The sequence below is a fragment of the Poecilia formosa genome, unplaced genomic scaffold, assembly GCF_000485575.1.
Source record: "Poecilia formosa unplaced genomic scaffold, Poecilia_formosa-5.1.2 Scaffold116, whole genome shotgun sequence".
NCBI classification, from domain to species: Eukaryota; Metazoa; Chordata; class Actinopteri; order Cyprinodontiformes; family Poeciliidae; genus Poecilia; species Poecilia formosa.
The window spans coordinates 249,282-274,179 of NW_006800055.1; the positions used below are offsets into that span (position 1 = coordinate 249,282).

At 37.8% G+C, this 24,898-nt stretch overlaps 1 protein-coding gene across 3 annotated transcripts in view; it reads right to left on the reverse strand.

Annotated features, from left to right (window-relative positions):
- Positions 1-24,898, reverse strand: part of LOC103143832 (cAMP-specific 3',5'-cyclic phosphodiesterase 4C) — a 138,402-nt gene that overhangs the window by 93,455 nt on the left and 20,049 nt on the right. The window contains exon 3 of one of the 3 annotated variants that reach the window (XM_007560536.2): positions 24,441-24,646. In XM_007560536.2, coding sequence (XP_007560598.1) covers positions 24,441-24,646 — 206 coding nt within the window. Of the gene's footprint in view, positions 1-21,389; positions 21,861-24,440; positions 24,647-24,898 lie in introns of those variants that run through there. The other 2 variants (XM_016675547.1, XM_016675548.1) reach the window with 2 other exon arrangements.

Sequence of the window (24,898 nt, forward strand, 5' to 3'; positions counted from 1 at the left end):
TATTCCCAGGTTTGCAAAGTGTTCATGGAAATAAAAACAAAAAAAATGAAAAGTTGTGAGAGTGTAGCCTGTGGTCAGACGTAATAAACAACTCTGGTTGGCGAGGACAGCGACAGCTGAATGTGTTAGTAAAGCTGAGGAATGTTAAATTACACATTTCCTGTCTGCTTCTGCTAAATTCTCATTTTCACTACATATCACTTGTCAGCAGGGCTGAGAAAAACTCGACAGGTGGTCGACCAACGAGTTCTCCATGGATTATATCCTGAAAACGACAAAAGAAACCAGGAAATAATAAAAAACATAAACACTGCATAGTAAAAATTAAGAAAAGCTGTTTCACCAGAGTTTTAAACCATTTACAGCCTTTTTTATCCCGATAACAAAGAAAACTAACATATCATGTTGAGGCTATTTACGTTAAATTTTTGTAAATTATAAGTTTTATCAATTTAGTTTTTTCTTTAGGTAGTTAGATACTTAGTTTGGAATAAAAAACTGTAATTAATTTTTGCATTTTGAATTGTTATGATTACTTTGGTAACTTTTAGACCCTGCTTAATTTATGAAATTAAAAATAAATTACACTGCAGAGGAGTGGTGGAGATGTGTGTTGTTTGTCAAATGTCCCATGTGATGATGGGAGATTTTTAAAATGATTTTACTGATTTAAAAGTCCCCATTTCCTAATATTCAAAACTAAAATTAGTCCTGGGTAACATCAGGTGGTTTGTTTTTTAAACACACTTTTTGAACTTGTAAAATCAGATTAAGTTAACTTTTGTTTACATCTAAGTTGTAAGAATTGTTTAGTTACTATTTTGTATAATTTTTTGCTGGAAATAAACAGCAAACAGGTGGAACGGCTCGTCCTCTGAGCTCATCCATCTCAGTGCATCGCGCCTCAGGAAGGTTGTAAACGGCATCTTGAGGAGCACTGTGTGACGACACACTGAAGGCGGCGTGTCTGCAAGAGCTTCTTAAAGAGCTTCTTAAAGAGACACAGGCCCAATTTCAGAGCATCAAATTAAAAAGTCCAATTTCATTTAAGTTATGACAAATGAAAGTAGCATAATCACTTGAATGTGCGATAAAATGATGATATGTGCCTGGAAAATACATAATAAAACCTCTTTAAACAACACAACAGGTTTAAGTTGTTCTCTTAGCCTCAAAATCCTCCAGATCTCAGAGCAATTTAACATTTAGAAGATATGCAAGTCAAATCCATGAAGACTCTACCTAAAGAAAGGATTGTCGTTCTAAAAGGTCTGAAGGACTCCAAGCCAAATAACACACTTACAGGCAGGTGGTCGTAATGTTATGCTTCATTAGCGTACATGAAAACGACCCAACAGAACAAAGTATTTTAGCTACAATAAAGAGGCATAAGAACAAAACGTTCATGGTCACTTCAGGTTGGTGTTTTTTATTTTTCTTATGTAAAGAAATAATAAATATTCGTCAACTGGATGAAGTTTTTACGCAAGAAGCTTTTTGTTGTTGTTCATTTTCCTACTTTTCTTACTTCTTGAGTTCATCCTGCACACTGTGCAGACATGATTAGGTAGGAAAGAAAATCCAAGGTAACCAGCTGAATAATAGGATAAAATGATTCACTTCTCCAGAAAGGCCATTTTCTAAACCTGCTTTGTTTTGTTCAGGGTTGTGGAGAGAGGTGGAGTACCCAGAGGGCAACAAGAACCGCAACGGAGACTCAGCAGAGAAACAACCAAACTCTTAACGCAGAGGGGAACCAGAGCAGATGCAAAAACTGTTTTATCCAAGAGCAGCCCAGAAGAAATGAATATTCACCAAGAGGCTGCAGCCCAAAGGAAGAAACCAATAAGAAACCTTTCAGCGACCCAGATGAGGTCGTTTATCAATAAGGTTTAAACAAAAAGGTCACACTGTTTGAGCTGAAGACCAAGCTGTGAGAGATTAAAAGGTGAGAACATTAGTGAGTCCTCAACCTTTTGAAGGAACATTTTTTTACTCCAGCGGAGGCGAAACATCACGACATTTACTGACTCACTGTGAGATTTTTCCTCTGTGGACAGATGCAGCAGTCGCTAAGCATTCCTCCATTTAATCCAATTTAATCTTCATGCTTTTAGGTTTCATCCAGTATCAAATATAACTACTCTAACAATAACACTTGTAGAAGCACATTTATGAAGCATTTGCATAAAACACTTCAGTTTCCCCCTAATGTCTAAATTGAGAATTTCGTCATTGATTCAATAAACTCCAAGCTCACAGAAACATTTAGATTACAAATCTAATTTTAACGGGCAGCCTGGGCAGCAGCTGCTCCCCAGATTCAATTTAACAAGAGAACTACATCACAAAAATAAAAAAGTGTTGTGTTTGAACAAGGAGCTTCATGTTGTCTAAGTAAAAAAATGAATTAACCGCTGCAAACATAAAAGTATGAACCAAACACCGAAAAAAACACCTGATATCCTTCACACTGCATTGAGTGAAGAAAATACCTGAGTAAAGGTTAAACGGCAATAAGAGTTTCCTCTCAGAAAGTTTTTTCAACGCAGACAAGAAAGATTAAGACAAAGAATAAAATAAAGTGACTTTCCTGCTGAGTAAATCTCAGAAACTCAGTGAAATGAAGCAGAAGAAACCAAAAGCTTATGTTTGTATCCAACTTACTAAATAAGCACAAAATACTTTTATTCCATAACTTGTTTTGGCATCAACTTATTGATACTTTTTAAACATACTGGGTGTTTGGACTGGCAAACCAAATCAATCACTTGCAGGATGGCGTTAGGATTAAATGTCCTTTTCTTTCATCAAAGTTCAGAAATGTTTCCCAGGATAATCTATAATCTACCAGGGGAATTACAGTGTGTTGTATATGAGACGTAACTAAAATATAAAAAACAGAAGTATAAGACATATTCATTGAAAAACCTTAAAAATCCAGTTGAAACGAGTCTGAAACTAAAATATCGGACATGTGAGCCAGACATTTCCTGCTGTTCTGATCACTTTGTCTTCAAACTCTGAAACTCCCTGAGGATCAGCTGAAGGAGGTCAGAAAGGTCAGACAGTAACTAATCATCAAAAACAAGCAGAAGAAGAAAAGAGGAGAGATTCGCTGTCGGAAAAACTGTCTGCACACGAGGAAATGTCACGATGCGCAGTGCCTCATTTCATTTGTGATGGAACTGATGATACTTTTTACTGATTATATCTGCTGTCTTTTTGTATTTCTGTGTTTTTCCATTAAAGAAGTTTGCAGATAATGTTTAGATGTGATAGTATAAGAGATCTGAAGACATCTTGGGTAAAATGCTTGATCTTAAAGCACTGACATGTGTGGAATGTAGTTTGTACCCTTGTTTGACCCTGAACCCATGAATAACTGACAAGGAAAAATTAGAAGTTTCTCCTGAAAGCCTTATCGGCTCTGTCCTGCCATAAAGTCTTCCCTTCCAGGAGGTGAGGGACGGTTCATGAGGTGGGGTCAGGATCGTCTCTGTGGTCCATCTAGCAGTAGAGACCAGACTTTGGTGGGCCTTTTCCTTGTTTTAACTACATAACAATGTGATGTGACTGCCTTCAGTGAGATGGGTCTTTGCCTTCGAATAAAGAAACTTTAAGACAAAGATTAATCTCTCTCTTATTATTGAAACTGATCCTCATTCTTTCATAAATGAAATTTCCATAACAGCAGCTTAATATTCACATATGAACCAAATGCAGCTTAAACACTGAACTAAAAAATCCACGTCTGAAGCATCTCCAACACCAAATAAGAGGTAAATAAAACTTAAAGAGGTCCACTTCAATAGTGTACATGAAAACGACCCAACAGAACAAAGTATTTTAGCTACAATAAAGAGGCATAAGAAGAAAACGTTCATGGTTTCTTCTTATGAAACCATGAGAAGAAATTATTAATGCAACATTCATAAGATGTGAACCCTATTACAACAGATTTAGGATTAATATTCTACCTGCAGCTGTCTTCTTCTGCATTTTCCTCCTTCAGAAGGCGCAAAGCGAAACCAGATTTCAGTATTTTATACCTTAATTTAATCACATGTGATCAACAACCAGCCTTCACAGCAGCAGCAGCAGTTTGTGTTTAACATAAAGTCTAATGCAGCTTTGATTCTATTTGGAATAAATGAAAATGCCAATTATTAGTATAATCAAACATTAACAGCATCTTGAGGCAGAATGGGATTTGGTTTGAGTTCTGATTGTGAAAAGAAAACGCTCCAGATGGGGAGAAAGGAACAGCTGCAGGCGGGCGAGGGAAACCTTTTTTAAGGTTTTGAAAAAGTTACATTTATTACAGATGGAGAACTTTGAGTAAAACCTGCTCTCAGTGTTTCTTAAAACCAAAACATATTACAAATTCCCAATAAGAGCTCAAACGTTTTGGGACAAAATCAAACATTCAGTGTAGGGCTGTGAAATAAATCAACAACAATATATATCGCAATAGAGAGTGATCAATATCAGTAGATAATACATCAGATAGAATATTCAACAACAATAATTTCACTGAAACCCAAGCCAAAACTGCAATGCATTCTGGGAAATATAGGCAGATGAACGGCTTTAGCCGGTCAACCTCTCACAGCTAGCTTAGTGCAGTTGGTGGAATCTACTCATTCACTCTTTGGTAACCTAGCAACAACCTGCTGAGTAACTCTGTGGTTACCTAGCAACAACCTGCTGAGTAACTCTGTGGTTACCTAGCAACAACCTGCTGAGTCACTCTGTGGTTACCTAGCAACAACTTATGAAGCAACTGGCACAGCAGCAGTTTGAGGTTTCACTGCTGTGCCTCCAAGCTGCTTAAAAATAAAAAACGACATGTAGTGAAAACTGAGGACAAAACAGAAAAGGGAATATTTCAGATAAAGACAAAACACTAATAAATTAATATTGATTAATTGTTATGTTGTGATATGTTTTTCAGTCAAATCATGCAGCCCTAATTCTAATCTAATCTGTAATGTGATTTATATTTTTGGCAAGTTTTTATTTTAAACCAAATCTAAAAATCCATAGTTTACATCAACATGTCAGTTAATCAGCTTCAGTCAACCACAAATAAAAATTTTTGCTCACTCGTCTTCTTTGCTCGGTTCTGTTACATTTTCATGTTGCCAAAAGACTTTTTGCTTGTGTTCTGCCTAGATTTCCTAATTTTACCACAAAACAAAACAAACCGGAGAGGAAGGACGATTTGAAGAAGCAGATTTCTGCTTCTCCTCATCAACCGGGCTGTGATTCTTAAACAAAGTCGGGTCCGGTCACGTTGTGACTAAGCACCGCAGTGATTCCCTTTGACTCACGGCTCCAGCAGATGTGCACCGACGGGATGAATCAGTGGCATTATGCCTGCCGCCCCCTGCTTGCTCCTGATTTAAATTTGTTGCGTTTACATCTCATATTACCAGCCAAACTAAACCAATTATGGATATTACAAATTTGTTATGTTTGTGTGAGGTGACAAAGGGAGATGAAGAGGAAGAAGAGTGTGGTTGCTGCAATAAAGCTGCAGGTAAATACAGTGACATTAAAGCATCTAGACATTTTAATATAGATTTACAGGTGTATAGTGAGTAGATGTTTATAATATGATTTTATCATCGTTATTGCATGTTTTTCTCCCCATTATATTTGAGGTTTTAAAAGAGGAGACGTGTTCTTAAGGTTTCTGCCTCTATTTCTCCTCTGGATTTGCTCAGATCAGGTCTTTCTGACCTTGGCTTTGGGGGCTTTCAGACTGCAGGGTCCTTTTTATGGTTCCAGCTGAGACGAGACAGAAATGGGAAATGCAGGAGTTTATTACAGTAAAAGAACAAAACTGTCTATAACAGTGGGCTCAATCCTGAATCCACTGTTTTCATGATGCATCTCTGCTCCACTGCATCTATGTTAAATAAATGCATTACATGATATTAAGTTCTGATAATCACAAATTTATTAAAGCCTAAGGGCCCACAACTTCTGCACACCTGAAACATGCAGGACAGTGGTCCCTGAAGAATGGTGAGACCCCTGAGACCCACTGGTCTGTATGAAAAGGTGCCACCGGACCAAAGAACCATGACAAAGAAAAGCTAACTGAGAACATGAGGAACCTAAAGATTACCTAAAGGTGTTTTCAGAGTCCAATAGTCCAGTAGACTCGGTTCGATTGGAGAACAAAGTTGCAACATTTGTTACATTTTTCAGTTGCTGTGGTTTCCTTTCACATGGCACGAGCCAAAATATTTGAAAAAGCTGTTCCCCTCCTCGCCTGTGAGGGCACTGCACCGAGAACGGCTGAAGAAAACAACACAGAAACGTCAGAAGAAAACACCAAGCACAATTTATTTCTTCACAAAATGTAAAGAAAAGTGGAGTGGTGTCAGTTTTTACCAATTGTACGATTTGTCTTTAGTCTTAAAAAGACAATGAGCCATTTCTCCCACTAGCGCTGCTTTTACCCAGAATGCCGTGCGCTATAGTTCGATTCTGGTCCACCTGACATTCAATATGAACTCGAACTGCACCAGAGTTATTTAGTTAGTTAGCTAGGAAATGTATTCATTTAATTAAAAACAAAGAAGAAATACACCAAAAAAAATCTGCTTATGAGGAAAATCCTCAATGAAAACGTCACATAAAAAAACTAACAGGTAGCAATTGTGGCTATGTAATTAAGGAAAGCTAGACACTTTTAGTATAAATGATCTGGTATCTACAAATTAAATTAAGTAAACTTAAGCAGGGAAAGACACGCCAACACTTCTGTTTTATCAGTTTGAAGAGGTTTTAGAAACGGTGGCATCGCAGCAGTGCAGTGATACTTTAAGTGAAAAGTAAAATGGTTTAATGTACAACACAAACTCAGAGTCTGAGTTTGTGAAAAGAAAAAGGTCACAATCAGCACAAGGTCACAAGAATAGTCTTTTATCACCAGCAGCCTCGTTCTCTGAAGCCTTTTCACGACATTTTACTGCAGGAGGTCTCAGTGGTTTCTGTGACGGAGGGGAAGTTAACAGACTCAATCTAACCAGCTGAAATTTAAAATTCTAAAATTTAAATTTTACCTAACAAGACCAAAGATTTGTGACCCCGTAAGTGTCACAAATCTAATCTAATCTAGGGCTGAAACAATTAATCAGATTAATCATGAAGAATCGATTATTGAGATAATTGTCAACTAATTTAATCAAATAATCATTAAATGAAAAAGCAACATACTTAGAGCAGTAACTGGGCTAAAACTGTACAAAGCATTTATACATTTTGTATTTAAGATAAAAATACATTTACCTGTAAATACGTTTCAGCAAAAACTCCTCAAGTGGATTAGCTTTAGCTTCACCTGGTTCACATTCACTGAAGGATGTCATTGCATTTTAGGCCTTAAAATGTTTTTCATTTTCAAAAAAGGAACTGAAATATTTTTTTTTGCATCTTCTAACATGTTTCTAATATTGTCTTAGAAACGTCTTTAATGGAAAGCCTATACAATCTTTTTTTATCCGATTAATCGATTAATCATCAGAGTAATTGCTTACTAAAATAATCGTTAGTTGCAGTCCTAATCTAATCTTTAACGTGATTTATATTTTTGGTTAGTTTTGTTATTATTTTAAACCAAGTCTAAAAATCCACAGTTTACATCAATACTTCAGTTTATCGTCTTATCAACCATTAAATTATTTTTTCTCGTTTTAAAGTCCAACCAACAAACTCATTTTTTGTCTTTGCTTCCTTCTGTTACATTTCCATGTTGTCAAAAGAATTTTCTTTTGTTACTTTGACATTTTGAGCTACTATTATCCTGTTTTACGTTTGATTTAGCAGAGCGTTCAGCTTCCTCATCCCTGAAACTAACACAGATTGAGTCCAACTCAGTCAGAGGAAACACAACCATGTAATGATGCAACAGCAAGCTTGGGGGCTGTTGGCACAGGTGTGTGCCATCTGACGGCTCTCTCCAGTGCCAGAAAAGACAAACAAGGGTGACACGCAATTTTTTCAGATATTCTACCACATTAAAAAAGCAGGAAAACAAATCAAGCAGGACTCGGGATTGGACCAATAATGAGAACGAGGTCAGGAAAAGTGTAAGGAAAGAAATCTCTGTTTGGTTTGGAGCGGATTGTGCCGTACATCATGCAGGTTTACAGAGAACTGCCGCATTCATAACGCCGACGTGCTGTGCCATGACCGACTCAGAGGCCGCAGTTTCCACATGGAGGAAAAGTGCTTTACTCATCTACTTGAGCGCTCGATAACTAAGCCGCTGCGCTGTTGCTGCCAGATGGATCAGAAACTCTATTTTCTGTCTTTACAAGCTACTCAGACATGCATGCGAGGCTCACGACCCGCATCGAAGCCAAAACAGCCCAGAGAGTTTCTGTAAATAATGAAAATCAGCTTTGATCACGTTAGAGGTTTCCGCTTGCTGTTGGTTGGGACGTTAGATCTGTAGGGCAAAATCATCCCCAGTAAATATTTACACATTTTCATGACATTTTGGATCAGGAGAAACAGACATTATTCTAGATTAATTCTTTGTGTTTCGTCACAGTTGAGATGTGAAGCTTTTAACTCACCAGGAATCAGTTCTTATGATTCGCTACACATTTTCAAATATGGTGACAGGAGTGCGCTGTTTGGGAAGGACAGCGGCAGGAAGATAATCCTGCAAATGTCACTCCAGATGTCCATTTTCTGACTCCTGTCCGTCAAGCCTCTCATGTGGCTGACATTGTCTCTAAAAATAACGTGGGAAGTGGGAGCACATTTTGCTGAGGTTTGTAAGTTGGCAGATATACAACTCAAAATAAACGTGGATAAAGTTTTAAGATAATTCTCAGTTTATGTTCCTGCACAATTTTTCTCCCTTCCACTGATGATGGAGACGAGGACAGAAAAATGGAAGAAAATCTGACTTCAGTTTAATCCGATCAGACAAAAAATAACAAACCTGCATCTCGTTAAAGCGTTGCATTACTTCTTTCAATGCTATATTTAATTTTTTTTTAATAATCAGAGGTTGCCAACAGACCTCTTTTGGTCTACTGGGAACTTTTCTGGAAAAAAAAAGCCACTTTTATGTTTCAAGCTGCAGCAGAAGATGATTCGCAAGCGAGCAGAGAGGTTTGCAAGCAGGGAGTTAAAACCAGTTTTGAGTGCAAAGAGACAGTTTTAAGGAATCACAGTAAATATTTGAAAGAGAGAAGAAATTTTGAGTACAAGCATTGAGAAGAAAGACATGAAATCCTGCTTTCAAACTGAAAATGTGCTCTCAGATTATGGCAGGAAATATGCCCCATAGAAAAGTAGATTATATGCTAAAAATAATTATGTTTAATGCTTATTGTGCTTACAAGGTAGTCTGAAATCTACTCTAGATGAAATATGTAGGTGGAAAGATTTGGTTCAGTATTTGTCAAGAAACCTGTAGATTTTGTTTCCTTCTCACTCTTAATTAATGCATAATATAGAGTTATTAATGAATCATAAAGTGCTTAGAGATTAATTAATAATATATCAATGAACTATTTGCCTTTTGTTCTGTGTTATTTGCTTCTATTGTCTATAAAGTTCATGTTTCTGACCAACATGGGATTCTTCTTTTGCCTTTTCACATCTCATCAGGACATAATTTTATTTGCATCAAGGCTGCTATTTCAAGAAGAAAGAGTTTTTAGAAATTTTAATATCCCAACTTGGAGAATTTTAAAACTTCCACATTTTTTCAGCTGTCTTACAAAACTGTTCATCTTTTGTCAAACTAAGAAATCAGAATAAATATGCAGAATATTTTCACAGGAGGGTCAGGATGACATATCAGACTCTAGGTGGAATCATGACGTTTGCAGCAGCAACTGACGGAAACTGGCTCCTTCCTAACTGATTTCCTGGGCAGTGTGAGCGCAGTTCAGGATGAGTATCACCATCTGCTGAAGGCAAAAATACAAAGCCTGGAAGGGCAACAAAGTAAATGCTCCTCTACATCACAAAGCATCTCTGGCTTCAAGCAAACACTTTCATTATGTGTCAGAAAGAAAGGCCATCTGCATAAAAAATGCTGTGGAGGCTTCAGAGGAAGACGCTCACAGGAGCAGCGGGAGGAAAATGGCTGCACATTCCTCTTTGTGTTATCACATTAGGAAGATGCATTAAGAACTAATGCGATGAATTTGCATAAAAAATATATATCAGCGTTAAATTACACGGCATTTTTAAACCAGGAACGAGTCTGTAGGTGAAAACGGTGAGCAGATTTAAGGGTGATTGTGGGCAGATTATGTCTTGGTTCTGAATAATTACAAGCTGTTTGTTTCCTGCTGCTTTCCAATTCATTTGTTTCTGGGCTCCAACATAAATCCAATGAAACTCTGGGGAACCCGGTGAGCATGTTTCCCAGAAGAACTTCTTTAAAAGTTTCCCTGCATGTGTCTGACGTCCCTAACCCTAAACTTCAATGTTTGGAGGCAATAAAGTAACGATAAATAGTGGAGTCAGTGCAATGTTCATTTTATGATTCATTTTAAGATCAAACTTTTGCAACAGCTGTGAAATGTTGGGATTTTACCTCATGTGGATGTCAGAAAAACATCCACATCAATGTTTTTAAATTGATTAGATTTGTCTTCTAATCAATTTAAAAACATGCGATACATTGAAAAACAAAAAAATATTTCATGATGATCTCTTAAATCGAGGATGTGAAAAAGTTTTGTCATTTGGGCCAAAACTGTCAAGTCAAAGAGCTTAACAAAAATACCAACATAAAACCTAAAACCTATTTAAAAAAATTTTATGAATTGTTTTCACGAGACCAACAATAAACTAAGTATGCAATGTTTTAGTTAAGCAAAAAAAATGAGTAGTTTCCATATATTTCCCTTGTTAAAAAAATGTTTTCAGCTAGTTGAAACAATTTACTCTATTCTCAAGAGCAGGATTTGTATTATTTTTTCTGTGAAAACAACTAATCTGATTTTGAATAAAAGTCACTGGACAGATGAATAAGCAAAGTGTGGCTATTAAAAGATAAATACTTCCAATTATACCTAATGTTTCACAATGAAGATTTTAACTTGTTGGTAATACTTTTGTCCATATTAAATATAAAAAGTATCTGTCCTAAATCCCACTCAGGGCCTCACAGAATCACTCCAGGGGCAGGAAATGGCCCCAGGGCCACACTTTGGACAACCCCGTCTTAAAGAGCCCCATTTATCTTTTAGTTTATATCCATTTATGTAACACGGATGGAAAACATCAATCCCTTAGGAAACATGAGGCAGTAGCAGACAGAGACATTTCAGCAGAGCGGTTAATGTGCGCCACTTCAAACTAAACATAAAACAGACGCAGGACATAAAACACGACAGCTTGTTTCACTGAAGAAAAAATAAAGTAACATTTGCAGCTCAAACAGCAGATCTTTATCATAAACATTTCGTGTTCAGGCTTTCATCAGGAGGAGTATCTGGGTGTTTTCTGCCTGTCTGCAGCTTGTCATGTGTCTCGACTGTCTCTGGTGTCCTGGCTAATTGTTAGCGGCTAACAGCTGAAACAAACCCAGCGTCTCCCTGGACCTCACTGTCTTTGGGCTGACAGAAAGGAGAGGCGCAGGCTGTTACATGTTTTCTCTGTCAGAGCATAATGGACTCATGTCCCAGGCGCTGGTCGCTTAAATTCACTTTTTAATTAAAATAATCTTTAAAGGTGTAAGAAGCTATTCTGACTGTAAGATTCGTTATTGACTGAAGCTTTGAGCTGAAGGAAGATTAAATAGACCAGAAACTTTTGTCACAACAGATTCAATCTCCATCAACGTCTGCAGCTGCAACTTCAAATGTGACTTTCTTCTTTTATGTACAAAAAAACATAATCTAATGATTCCTGCAGTAAAAGCATCAAATAATTACCTTTGGTTTTTTGCGTAGCACAGAATGTCCTGTATTTTGATTGGTTTCTTTTAATATAATCAGCCTAATCTCATCAGGCAACAAACAAAGCAAAACAAAAAAGTGTCTGTTTTCTGATTTAAACGCACATATCCATCAGCTGCATTTAATTTTACTGAGAAACCATCTTCCCTGCAATGTTTACTCCATTTCCCCATTAAATGGTGTCAATTAAGTAACACAGCTCGATTATAACGGCGTCCGCACAACAACTGATACATGCAGATAAATCCGATTAACCTGCAGGCACTGAACAAAACTGCACGTTACCCATTAATCCTCCCCGTTACCCATTAATCCTCCCCGTTTGTGACTTTTGTTAACATGAGTCTGGTTAGATAACATTAATTTCTTCTGCGTAAAGCCCTGCCTCCTACTGACAACCTGGTAGGAAACAATTTAAAAAATTATCCCTGGAAAGTACAACTCCATAGCAACAGATGTAATTTTTCAGCAGTGGAACAGGTTGCTCCTGCCAGAAGTTGACAACAAGAGCAGATTACATTTTATTTATTTAACTACTTGTCCTCTTGCTGGCCGAGGCCTCCGGTTTTTTCCAGTTTTTTCCCTCTGAGGACCATCAAGTGGCCGGAAGATGCTGCTCCTCTATTTGTTAATTCCTAAAGACTCAACCTGAGGAGAAGCGATAACAATGTGCCCCATGCTGTGGAGACGGCCCAGCGGACACGGAGGTGCAGGCTGCAACATTTATGAGCCTGTTAATCTGCCTCTGGCAGAAATGTGAGGAGACACCCAAAAAAGAAAATTATCAGTGAGATAAAACTCCCCACATTCAATTCATTTTATCATAAAACAAAAATTAAGGGTAAAAGTGTTTATAGTTTGCAGAGAGATTGTGCTGAAAAAGGGTAAAATACTGTTTTATATGTACTGTCAGATTGCAGAAACATTTTGCATGAACAAAATATAATCTCATTAGAGCCAAACTTTTTTGACATTGAATTAAGGGATGAACCGATCCACTTTTATCACTTCAGAAACAGGTACAGATATCCAAGGCTTAGTATCAGCTGATATAAATGTACCAAATTATAAATGTATTTGTTAACTCTGCACCAGCACAGCACAATTAAAAACACCAATAGCTTCACAAGCATGGTCAAACATGTAAAAACAACTTTAATTTGTTGAGTTATACTCCTTTAACTGGGAGTATAAACAGTGATTTAAAATAAATAATAAAACAAAAACAATAAGTTGACTACCATAGTAAAACATGTAAAAATAATCTTCTTCCTAATGGTTCAGAAAATGTAATTAGGATTTCTAAACATAATGTAAAATAATTACAGAGCACAAAGCATTGAATTAAACTTATTGATCAGAAACACTGTCACGATACTCGATCTAGAATTTTTCTCAATATCGGGGCCGATACAGATATTAATATCGGATTGGTGCGTCTCCAATTGAATTTATGACACTGAATTTTTATCCTGTGCAATTATATGTGTGCAGGTTTTCCTTGCAATTATCTCAGAGGGCCGACTCATCCCGGCAACGCGACTGTCTGCCCCTCGGAGAAGAAACGGAAGATGTTCAGAGTTAAAGTCGTTATTTTTATTATCTTAATAACACCAGATCCCATCCTGAACCATTTCTGCTCCTCTCTCAGTCGCTGGTGATGTCAAAGTTTTGTAACTCTCCACAGATTGTGCCAAACTGACTCAAAACGGATGATTTCGAAGATGTTTGTATTAACAGCCATTACACTGATTAATTACTGCTGTTATTAAAAGAAAGGAGCGGTGAACTGATCGCTTTTTTATGGCCCATTGCTGATATTTAAAAAGCTGCACTTGCTGATACAGATTTTTTTTTCTTCTTTTATTGTGTGGTAAATATTTTGTAAAAGTTGCTAAGTTGGTAACAGTGTCATCTGTCATCTATTTTCTTTGTATCTGAGCTGGATTTTATTTTACTTTTTAAGTCAGCATATAATAACCAATTACCCATGATGTCTTAAAATTTAGCCAAATAAACTGGAAGTGATGCAAGTGGTGCTGATGTTGCTAACAGGAAGACGGGCCTCAGATTAAATTCTGCTTCAGGTCCCATATAACTGCCTTGCAGCATCTTAATGGCCCTTTTCAAAATTTTAATGAGTGTTTACCTGTGGATTCTCCAAAGCTTTTCGTAGGAACCTTGTCAGACTCACCTGCTTTAGAAAGCAGAGGTTTTCTCCAAACAAACAAACATATCTCACACTATGGCTGAATCAGGACTGTCGCAATTTGCGAGATAATTGGGTTTTATAAAGCGTGAGGCAGATTGGATTTTTTTTAACAACAGGTTTTCACATAATGGTGATTCTTCTGGGCCTTACTAACTCCACAAAACCACAAACATCACTTTAACCCGTTGCAAATTGACAGGCAATAACAACTGCTTCTTTCAAGTCACATTCCCACATGTATTGATGAGTCAAAATAAACACATTTCTAAAATAGAGACTCACGTAGCTCTGGAAAACATTGAGAGCATTTAAAACGATCAGTCTCTCTGATTTTACTTTTTATAGGTTTATGTTTGAGAAAAATGAACATTGTTCTTTTATTCTATGAACTAATGACAACATGTCTCTGATATTCCAAGCAAAAATATTTTGGATCTATTTGCAGAAAATGAGAAATGGTGAAAATAACAAAAAGATGCAGTGCCTTGAGACCTCAAATAACGCAAAGAAAACAACAATACTAATGTTTTAACTCAGAAATCAATATTTGGTGGAATAACCAGGAGGCTTTAAAGGGGTTCAGTGCAGTGGGCTCTTCATTTAAAAGCTGTACGTTCCAAAACTAAAGAGAGGAAAAATCTTCTTTCAGGCTTTTTGGACCCTACATAAATTGCCAACCCACACACCTGTGCTGCAAATGATCTATTTCTATAAATGATTTGAGTCATCTGGAACGATACGTAAACAAGGATTGTGAAAAGCAGAAAAAAGGCATTTGGGCGAGGATGAAGCGATGCCAGCGGTGTTGTCGTCGGTGGCTATGAAGCTGGCTGACTCACTGCTCTTACTCCTACCTACTGCACATCTGAGCCCGTTTGCGTTTCCTACCATCATCATTCAGCAGTGAGCGCAGAACATTCGCACTCAGAGAACTCCGGGCAGCGAGAAATGACATGTTGTGCTGGAAGCAGAGAGAGACTGAGGGAAACTTTTAGTGGGCAGCTGAGCAAACATGATGCAGATTTTACGTTTATATTCCTGCTGCTTTCATTCATTCACACAAACATTATCACATGTATTCATTCCCTATTTCTATTTTGATGTACTTTATGAAAATTAAAGTCCGCAATAAATCATAATGGCCTTTCTGATTATCAACATTTTGAAGATAAGTTGATGGTTTTGATTGTAAATGTTTTGTCGTTTTTAATCATTTAAAATATCTCCCAGTTGTAGAGTTAAGTTTTCTTCACTAATAGGAGAGGAATATTGCATTATTGTGCCATTATCAATACATTACATGAAATATTATCATTTATCGCAATAATTACTGACTATTTATTGTCCAGAAAAGTTTATTGTGACAAAAATTCATACATTTGCGAAGAAGACAAGAATAGAAATCCAAACAAACTGTTTGTTTGGATATTTTTATCTTATTATTTTCTCACTGCCTCTTCCTTCTTTGAACTGAATATTAATTTCCATTTTTAAAAGTTGTAACTGATCTACTTTCCTTTCCTGTTCTGTTTTTTTAAGCCAAGAGATGACACATTTCAGACATTTGTGTAAACCCCAAAGCAACCTGAAATCATGAATGCCTAATACACAAGGCCAGAGTAAAACACCAAGTCAGAGCGATGAATGAAACAGCAGTTCCTTCAAAACATAAAGTTTATTGTATTTCACAGGTGAATCATAGTTCTAGACGTTTTACAGTGCCATTACAAAAGTGTACATGCCTACTGAAACTCTTAATTTGAGATATATAAATACTGTCATGATAAACTGTCCCAGAAGTTATTGCAATAAACGATAATATTGTTGTTTAAATGACGTCTACCTGCTTAACAGACGTCAATCAACGGATGCACTACAGGAAAGTGAGATCTGGTCGACTAATATTGTTTTTATTTAGCTGACTTCAATTTACAAATAGTGCTTTTCCAGTCCTACTGACCATTCAGTATTTTAACTAAACCCACATTCACCTATTCACATTTATCCGCCGATATAAACTTAAAGTCTGCAGAAAAACTCCTCTGCAGGTTTGAATAAATAGACTGGAGTCTCATCTGCAACAATGCAACTGCTTCCTCTGTCTGATGTGGAGAAAAAGGAGATTTACTGATCTGTCTACGTTTTGGACCCAACCTATAGTCATGAAATATGGATGATGACTGAGATTAAATGAACTCAGCATTGGAAGCAATTTAATATCGTCCAGAATAGAAGGAAAAACAAGTGACTTTCCCTGCTGCACCTCTTTCACTGAATTCATGAATCACACAAAACACATGTGCATACAAGGTTTAAAGTGAAGCTCTGTGAAATCAGAGAAACAATCATTAACTTGTAGCTCTGGGCAAATGTGAGAAAGTACTGCCTGTTTTAAAGTAAGTGTAAATCACACCAGAAGGATTTAAGTGTTAATCTAAGACATGCTGGTTTGTTAAGTGTTAAATCAATTCAAATTAATCTCCAAGAGTTCAATAAACAAACCAAATACAATCAGCCCACTTTAATGGCTGGTTGTTAGCAGAAAAGTGGGTTTTATTTCAGCTCCTCAGCGTTCCTGTTACATTTTACCAAAGTCCAGGGACGCTTCGTGAGTTGGGACAAGTCACGGCATCGCTTTCTGATAGCGAGTGGCATCAGGGGAGCGGAGCTGAACTGACAGCGACTTTCATTCTGCTGCAACCAGTCACGAACATGTTTTGTTGGCTTCACAGCATTTCCTTTTCTTCCTCTTTGCAAACACTGTCCAAATTTGTCACATAATCCCAGTATTAGAGCTGAGCTGCGTGATTCAACAATTGTGTTAAAGTGAAAATAGAAAAACTGTTTCTACACAGGAAGTAATGGAGTTTTGTGCCACTTCAGAGAAATCTGTTGAGCTCAATCTGTTGTGGGCGTGGCGGTGGCACAGGGGGTAGATGGTGCGTCATGCGTTCGAGTCCCAGCCTGTTGACCTTTGCCTTATGTCTCCTGTGAAATAAAGGTCACTAGAAACCAAAATAAATCCTAAAAAATAAAGTTCAATATGTTCTTTTTTTTTTCCCTTTTACTCATTCTCTTTGCCCTACTTATACATAAGGTGATATGACCAGAAAAAACTTAAAATATAACTGCTTCATATCAGTCAATATTGCTAAATATTCATTTGTTTTTGTATTTAAATATTTGAAATACTACCAGACTGGTGGCATGACATTTCCTGTTTTATCCATTTTTCACTCCACACCATTGTTTTTTTGTTTGTTTTTTAAAGTAGTTATGAGGCATAAACTGTTGCTGCGACAGTTACTCAAAAGGTTGTTGCTAGGTAACCAGAGAGTGAGTGAGTCGCTAGGTAACCAAAAAGTGAGTTAGTTGATTCCACCAGCCTTGCTTTGCTGGCCTTGAGAGTTTGAGCAGCTAAAGTCTTTCCTCTGCCTACATCTCCCAGAATGCTGTGCGGCTCTGGAGTCCGGTGAATAATCTATATACTGAATATTCTGTCAGATATATTCAGCTGGATTATTTGCTTGTAAACACAGCGGATGAGCGCGTAAACTTGACTGCAGAAAGACCCGAGCCGGCCTTTAAACGCTAGCTGGTTACAGTGGTTACAAGCTTTTATCTTGGTGTTTTAAGAGTAGCTAGCATGTTGTCATGTTGTCTACAACTATTTAACACAGAGTGATAAAATAAGTTATGCTAACAAATTGACATCAGTCTTAAACGACGAGAGAAAACGGCACAAACGTCGTACATTACTAATTAGCAACGTTAAAGCAACTTGTTCATGGTAAGATCATCAGCTCTCAATGAGATATGTTAAGTCCCCCTTAATAGGACAAACGTATCCATGGTGAACAATAAGGGCACCTGAATAGAGTTTCCTAACATGTAAATTTTATTTTTAAAATAAGGGAATTCATATTTAAAGTACGAATATGAATAAAATATATTAATTTCTTCCTAGTTTGGTCACAATCAAAGGGAAAATGAAGATGTAGCTGCATCCATCAAGGCAAGTGATAAACTAAGCCTTCAGAAATTAAAAATGCAGCAGATTGAGGGAGACAGTGGAGGCACAGAATCAATGCACTAAAAATAAAACCTCTGTCAACTGCAGGCGCCACAGAGCTTCATGTTGTAAATTATTTTATTCGCCTAATTGTAAATAGTAAATAGTTAGAATAAGTATTCATGCCTGCATCTGAAGGCGACATGTGCAGTAGAGTTTCCTGCTGACGTCAACCGATAATCCCTCTGTAGCTCGTTCTCATGTGACATCACACCTCTGGGAACTTTGTAGCTGACAGCCATCTTGGTAGGTATCCAACTTCTCCCTCTGGAGAAAAGTTCAGCAGCTTTAAATGCTGAACTTGTTTCATCCCTCTTGCCATAAGGACACTAAACTCCCATTAATTTAATCTTTTATTGTATATATTTATACTGATACTTTTATTATTACTTGTTACAATTGAATGACAATAAAATCTGTCTGTCTATCTGTGGCGAACTGTCATGGCAGATGACGGATGAGGGTTACAGAGGAGTTTGCCGTGAGCCAAACAATCCCTCACATCTCCTCCATCATTTGTCAAAGTGTGACAACCTGAACACAAAGTCGAGCCGAGAGAGCAGGAGACTCCCACTCCATCACACGGCTTCGCTTCTTGGCCTTTTTACACCAAAACAAAACAAGTAGCATCATTTGATCCAGTAAGTGCATGTTTTCTAAGCTAAAGAAAACATTAAAGAATGTAGATTAATTAACCCAAATGTTTGCTTTGAAAAAGAAACTGCACAACAGGTCAGCGATGGCATGAAAATTAGAAACGGCACAATCTCTCATAAAGCTCCTCACAACACGCATAGAGGATAAAATATTCTCGAGGATACAAGCTGTTGGGCATAATTTGTGCCAATGTCTCCTCAAGACCAGCTCAGTGTCCACTGGGGATAAAATGGAGTGTGGAGTAATCGACTGTGAGAGCGAAACATGAGAAGTTGTCCCTGTGAAATCGATGGCTTTTAAACACCAGAGACTGTTTCCATCAATGAACAAAACTCACTGCTGATGAGAGTTATGCAAATTTCTATTGATCCACATTTACAGCCGGCGTGCAAACTCTGAGGATGAAAACTAAAACAAATTAAAAGCAAATGACTAATGCATCTAAAAAGAAAAAAGAAAATTAATCATTAGGGAGCAAAACTGAGATTCACTAACGGTTTGCACATTTTAAAAGACAAACTGATTTGTGTTTGCTATTTTAATTGTTTTATTTGTTCAATTTAACTGTTGTTTTAAAGTAGAGTCATAAAGAGAGAAAATACTGCAAACCGACTTCAGCTAATGACACATTAGCATGTTAGCTGTAGAGCTACTACAACATTTACTATTAAACAATCAGCTGTTGGATGTTCCTCATTTTTCCAGTCACATCCTAAAAGTAACATTATTATCAAAATATTAATTTAATTTAAACAAATCATGACTTACAGATACTAAGAAGAACAAAATTCAACATCTAAGAAAATTACATGAGACCAGTAAGAATAAATGTTATTAAATCACCATGTTATGGCCGAGAATGATGGGAAACATTTGATAACTGCTCAACAGACAGCTGCTGAGGTCTTCCACATGGAAGATGAGTCACATGAGGAAAGTTCAGTGGAAGAAAAAAACGAGGTAGAAAAAATAGTCAAAAAGCAACAGAGATAACCACAGCATTGAGAAACTGTTCAGTTTTTATGCTCTGCTAATCTGGAACAAACTTCCAGAAAACTGAAAACCACCCGAAACACTGAGTCCATTTAAATCGAAGCTAAACCCCTTATGTTTAGAGTTGCATTTGATTCACAAAAAGTGGAAGATTGATCAATACAATTGATGTATGTTTGTCATTATTCTTGATTATGGGATTTGACAAAGTGTAATATTTATTGCTTGTTTAATAATAGTTGACTGCATGATGCTATTATAGTGCAAAGCTCTTTGAACTGCCTTGTTGCTACACAAATAAACTTGACTTGACTCACAAAGCTCCAAGAGTTTGGAGGAGATTTGGAAAACATGAACTTCATGTGGGATCTGTACCTAAACACACATTATCCAGGACAATATATGGCACTGAATCAGAAACAACATCAGAATCTTTTTACCAACTCAGAAAAAGAACTAGATGCTCAATGGTTCAACGACCTCTATTCAGGTTAAAATATTTAAATTTGATTTAATAATCAAGATTGTAGAGTCTGTAGGAAAGAAAAGAGGTGAATGTCACAAACATCAACTTCCGAACAAGAAGTGGATCGCCTCCAAGTCACGCCACAGTGCCGCAGTAATTCATCCAAAACGGCCTCAAATGACGAGCAAACAAAAGGTACATGAACATACTTTATCAGTAGAGTGGCAATTCTGCATAAAAATACATTTTTAATTGGTTTTATATAATATTTGATTTCTTATGCAAAGCTGAATTTTGGGTTTCAATGCCTGTAGTTGTCAAAAAACAGAAATAAATCACTCTTTGTGTAATGTATTAAAACTACAGTAATATTAATAATAAGATTTTTATGCAACATTAAAGCTGAGTAATACCTTTGGTTCCACTGTTAGCACAAAAATATCAGCATATAATAATACTTTCTCCAAAACATTTGAACAAAATCTTTGCAAACCGTAATGAAATTTTACAAAAAATAATTGTGATCTAAACTTTTCATACTGTTACACACCCTGATAGTTACATTATCAGGGCCAATCTAACAGATTCACAACAATAACTAGAAGGAAAATAATAATTGTATATCAATAATAGCAGAGCATGGTGAGCTTGGTTCATATCCTGTATGCTGATAAAGATACTGAGTGCTTGAGGGTTACATAAAATAATTAATTCACTCCTTAATTAAAACAAACATGGCCAGAGTAAGACTGGTGCCATAAACTGCATACTCTGCAGGCGTGCAGAAATAACGTGAGGAAAGAGTGAAATGGTGTCAGATTTGTTTGCAATTTAAAATAAAAATATGGTAAAACAATTTCACTGAACTGCTAAAGATCCCTCTTTATATTAAATACGAAACGTCAGAGGAATAAACTGGGGAACTTATGCTTAGCAGGAAAACAAAACAAAACCGTGTTTTTGATTTGAGGGTGTGAATATTTGGGGAGACCGTTCAGGCACTTCCGAGGGGGGGAGGAGAAGAAGTGTTACCGTCTCAGTGAGGATGGCCACGACATGCGGGGCTTCTTTAGTCCGGGTCTCAGCTTCTCCAGGGTCCGGTTGCGGCACAGGTAGCGCTCGGTGTCCGAGTTGAAGCGCTGTTTGATCCGTATGTGCGTCCTGGGCTGCCGCCACAGATGTTTGGGCGGCTTGGCGAGCCCGGCTCCCTCTCTGCTCAGCGTCGCGCACTCCATTTTACCGACAAAACTTCCTCTCGACTTTTCAACAAAACAAAAAACTAGTTAATTACTGCTAATTAGGCCAGGAAATTAGCGCCGGTAACAGACGTGAAAATAAAACACGCGCTTCAAATGTGGCAGAGCTGCGCGCGCGGCATGCTGGTGCGCTGCTGTCCACGAGCCGGAGTGCTGAAAGCAGCGCGAGCCGCTCAGTCAGTCCACTTCCTGCTGCTTCTCTCCTCCCTCTGCGTCTCCTCGCATCGGTCCTTCTCCCCCTTTTATTGCTCCCTGCCTCAACCTCCGCCGCTCCTCTCCACCCGCACCTCCCGCCATCTCCATCTGCTTCCCCACGACTCGCTGTACTGACTGTCAGCCTGCCAATCATGATATTACACAACAACGTGCTGTCTTTGCTGAATTTATATGAGCAGGTAAACAAACGCTGCCGTCAGCTACCGCTCAATGATCTGGAAGCTCATTTATTTCAGTCATCTCATCCTAAAAGTGGGCATACAGCTCTGGAGCCCATTGAAACCCTCCTGGGTTTTCCACCAAATATGGATGTCTGAACTGTTCCTCAGTTAAAACATTAGTGTTGTTGTTTCTAAATGAATATGAACTTGTTTTCTTTACATCATTTGAGGTCTGAAAGCACCGTATCTTTTTTGTTATTTTGACCATTTCTCATTTCTCAGCCGTTACCTCAACAAAGTACCACCACCAGCACAAACACAATATACAGTTATAAATATGTACATGTATAATATATATGACCTTTTTTCTTATTTACATTGTACTAAAATATAACAGAACTTCAACTTTTCCACAGAAAGAAGGCAGACAGAGAAAGAGCAACAGGAAGTCAATACTTTTAACAGGACTTGTTGCAGCCTTGTGTCATAAATCTGCAGAAATTCATCATCCTGAGGGAAAACATGAGCTGTGCTAGTCGCTAACAAGCTGTTAATCCAACATGATTTTCAGTGTGAAACAGTGACCATTACTCTGCTGCAGAGAAACTCTCTTCATCATTAATGTCGCAAAAACTGGAGGTACTCATAGGTCTCGAAATTGGCAGATTTTATGTCTAGACAGAAAGGACAGAGGTTCACACTGCCTTGCTAAATTTATACACAATAATAACTTTTTCACATTTTTTCATGCTAAACTTACTAAATGTACAATGGAGTTGGATGTGATTGTATGTGGTGAACCAGCAGAAAGCAGCAGGAAGTGGCTGAGGCATTTCAACATTAGGTGAGGCTAATTAGGCGAGGAAAGTAGCGCCGGTAACAGACGTGAAAATAAAACATGCACTTCAAATGTGGCAGAGCTGCGCGCACGGCATGCTGAAAACCGACAGAGACATAATCCCTGGTTACTCTAGAGGAGCTGCAGCGATACACAGCTCAGGTAGGAGGAAAGCTTTTAGCCCTGCTCTCCACAAATCTGGCTATGAAGGAAGAGTGGAGCTGTTTGAAAAATAATTAGAAAATGTGTTTATTTTAGACCAAAATTAAACTTTTTAGGTGTAGACGCAAGCAAACACTGCACCATGAACTACAGCTGGGCAAAAATAAATATAAAATCCTATTAAAATGCATGTTAATTCATGGTTGTAACATGATGAGATGTGGAAAAGTTCAAGAAATATAAATGCCTTTGCAACACAGGAAATTTACAAGGACTCACACCTGTGACTTTCCAGTGATTGTTTCCTTCCTGCTGCTGCAGTAGCTTTAATTATCACCTCTAAATATAAAAATCCCCTTTCTATGAGCAAAGCTGCAACATGTACTGTCACTCAAAAAGATAAAGATGTTAAAAAACCTGTTAAATCCTCAGTGGCTGCATGTTATGAACCTGCGGACGATGAAATCACACAGAGCTAATGAGCTGCAGACATTTGTCCTGCTGAGTTCAGCAAAAAGAGATCCAGACTCCGTCACTGTGAAACCGAACATCCTGATAAACGTGTCACACATCATTCCTCCAAACCAACATACACGCATCAGTTTCTGCAGGGCAGATAGAAACAAAGGTCATAAATCAGAGATCTCTGAAAGGTCAGACAAACATGTCTTCGAAATCAATCTCAGTCCAAGAAAACTGTAAAACACTGATCAGGTCAGACATCGTCGCTCATTTGGACAGAAGCACATGATGGCTAACGATGCCACAGAATAACAAATACTGCTCCTTTCTAGGAAAGCAGCTTCCTTTTAAAAACCTATCAAGCTTTTCAAATGTTTCTATCACTTTTTAATCATTCCACCGGGGGCACAAACAGCAGACACCAAAGGTAGGCTGTTAAAAGAACCTACTTCTTTTAACAACCAGAAGTAGGTTGTTAAAAAATAGATTTTGAGATTTTTAATTAACTGGTTCATCCAGGATGCTAGAAAGCAAGACAGATCAAAACTTTCCAGTAAAATACTAAGGGTGCACCGATTGCAGTTTTTCGGCCGATAGCCATAACCGATCTTTAAAAATCCTGACCTGTCAATTCCAACGTTGCCCTATACCAGTATTTTTTTCTGAAATGGTGCTAAATATAGCAAGAAAGTTGCTGAATTGTTAACTGCAAACGTGCAGAAATGACCTTGTCTCTCTCTGACAGGAGAGCAGAAGAGGACTGCAGCTAATTTTTAGACTTTTGCTGAGGAAAAGATGAACTTGGTGTATCAGCTGATCTCCCAAAATGAAAGAAATCGAGCCAATTTTTCTGCACCCCTATAAAATAATGTGCACCACTGAAAAAGCATGAGAAAGTACAGAAAAAAAGAAAATGAAATAATTCTCAGGCTCAAAACTGGAGAGAAAAAAAGGAGGAAAGAGAGAAAGACTGAAACATCTCACTGACCGGAGCTCATCGCGGCTGGCTAACGCTTGGCTGTAAATCTCCTGCAGTCGGTCCAGTGGGATAACATTAATGGCGGACGGACGCCGCGTCTCTCGTGGATGTTGGTCCTGACACGAATGTCTCCGCCACAGAGGAGGCAGCAACAACGGGCCGGAGAAACGGCGCCGGACCACCTGGTAGGGGGCCGGAAGAGACTCCCGACGATTCTGCAACACACAGGAGAAAATAAAGTGTGTTAATTTGCAATCCAAGGTTTTATCATGAAAAGGCTAGGATTTTTATATTTAATGCAACGGAAACATTTTTAGGTTTTTACTCTCCATATCTCAGCAACATGTTTTAATGCAGGAGCTGCTTCTAAATGAGGAAAACTCAAAGTTTAAAATATAAGCACAAAATCATTATCTATGACATGTGAAGATGTGTCTGCAGTTCATCAAGGCTGCAAGGCAGCGAGA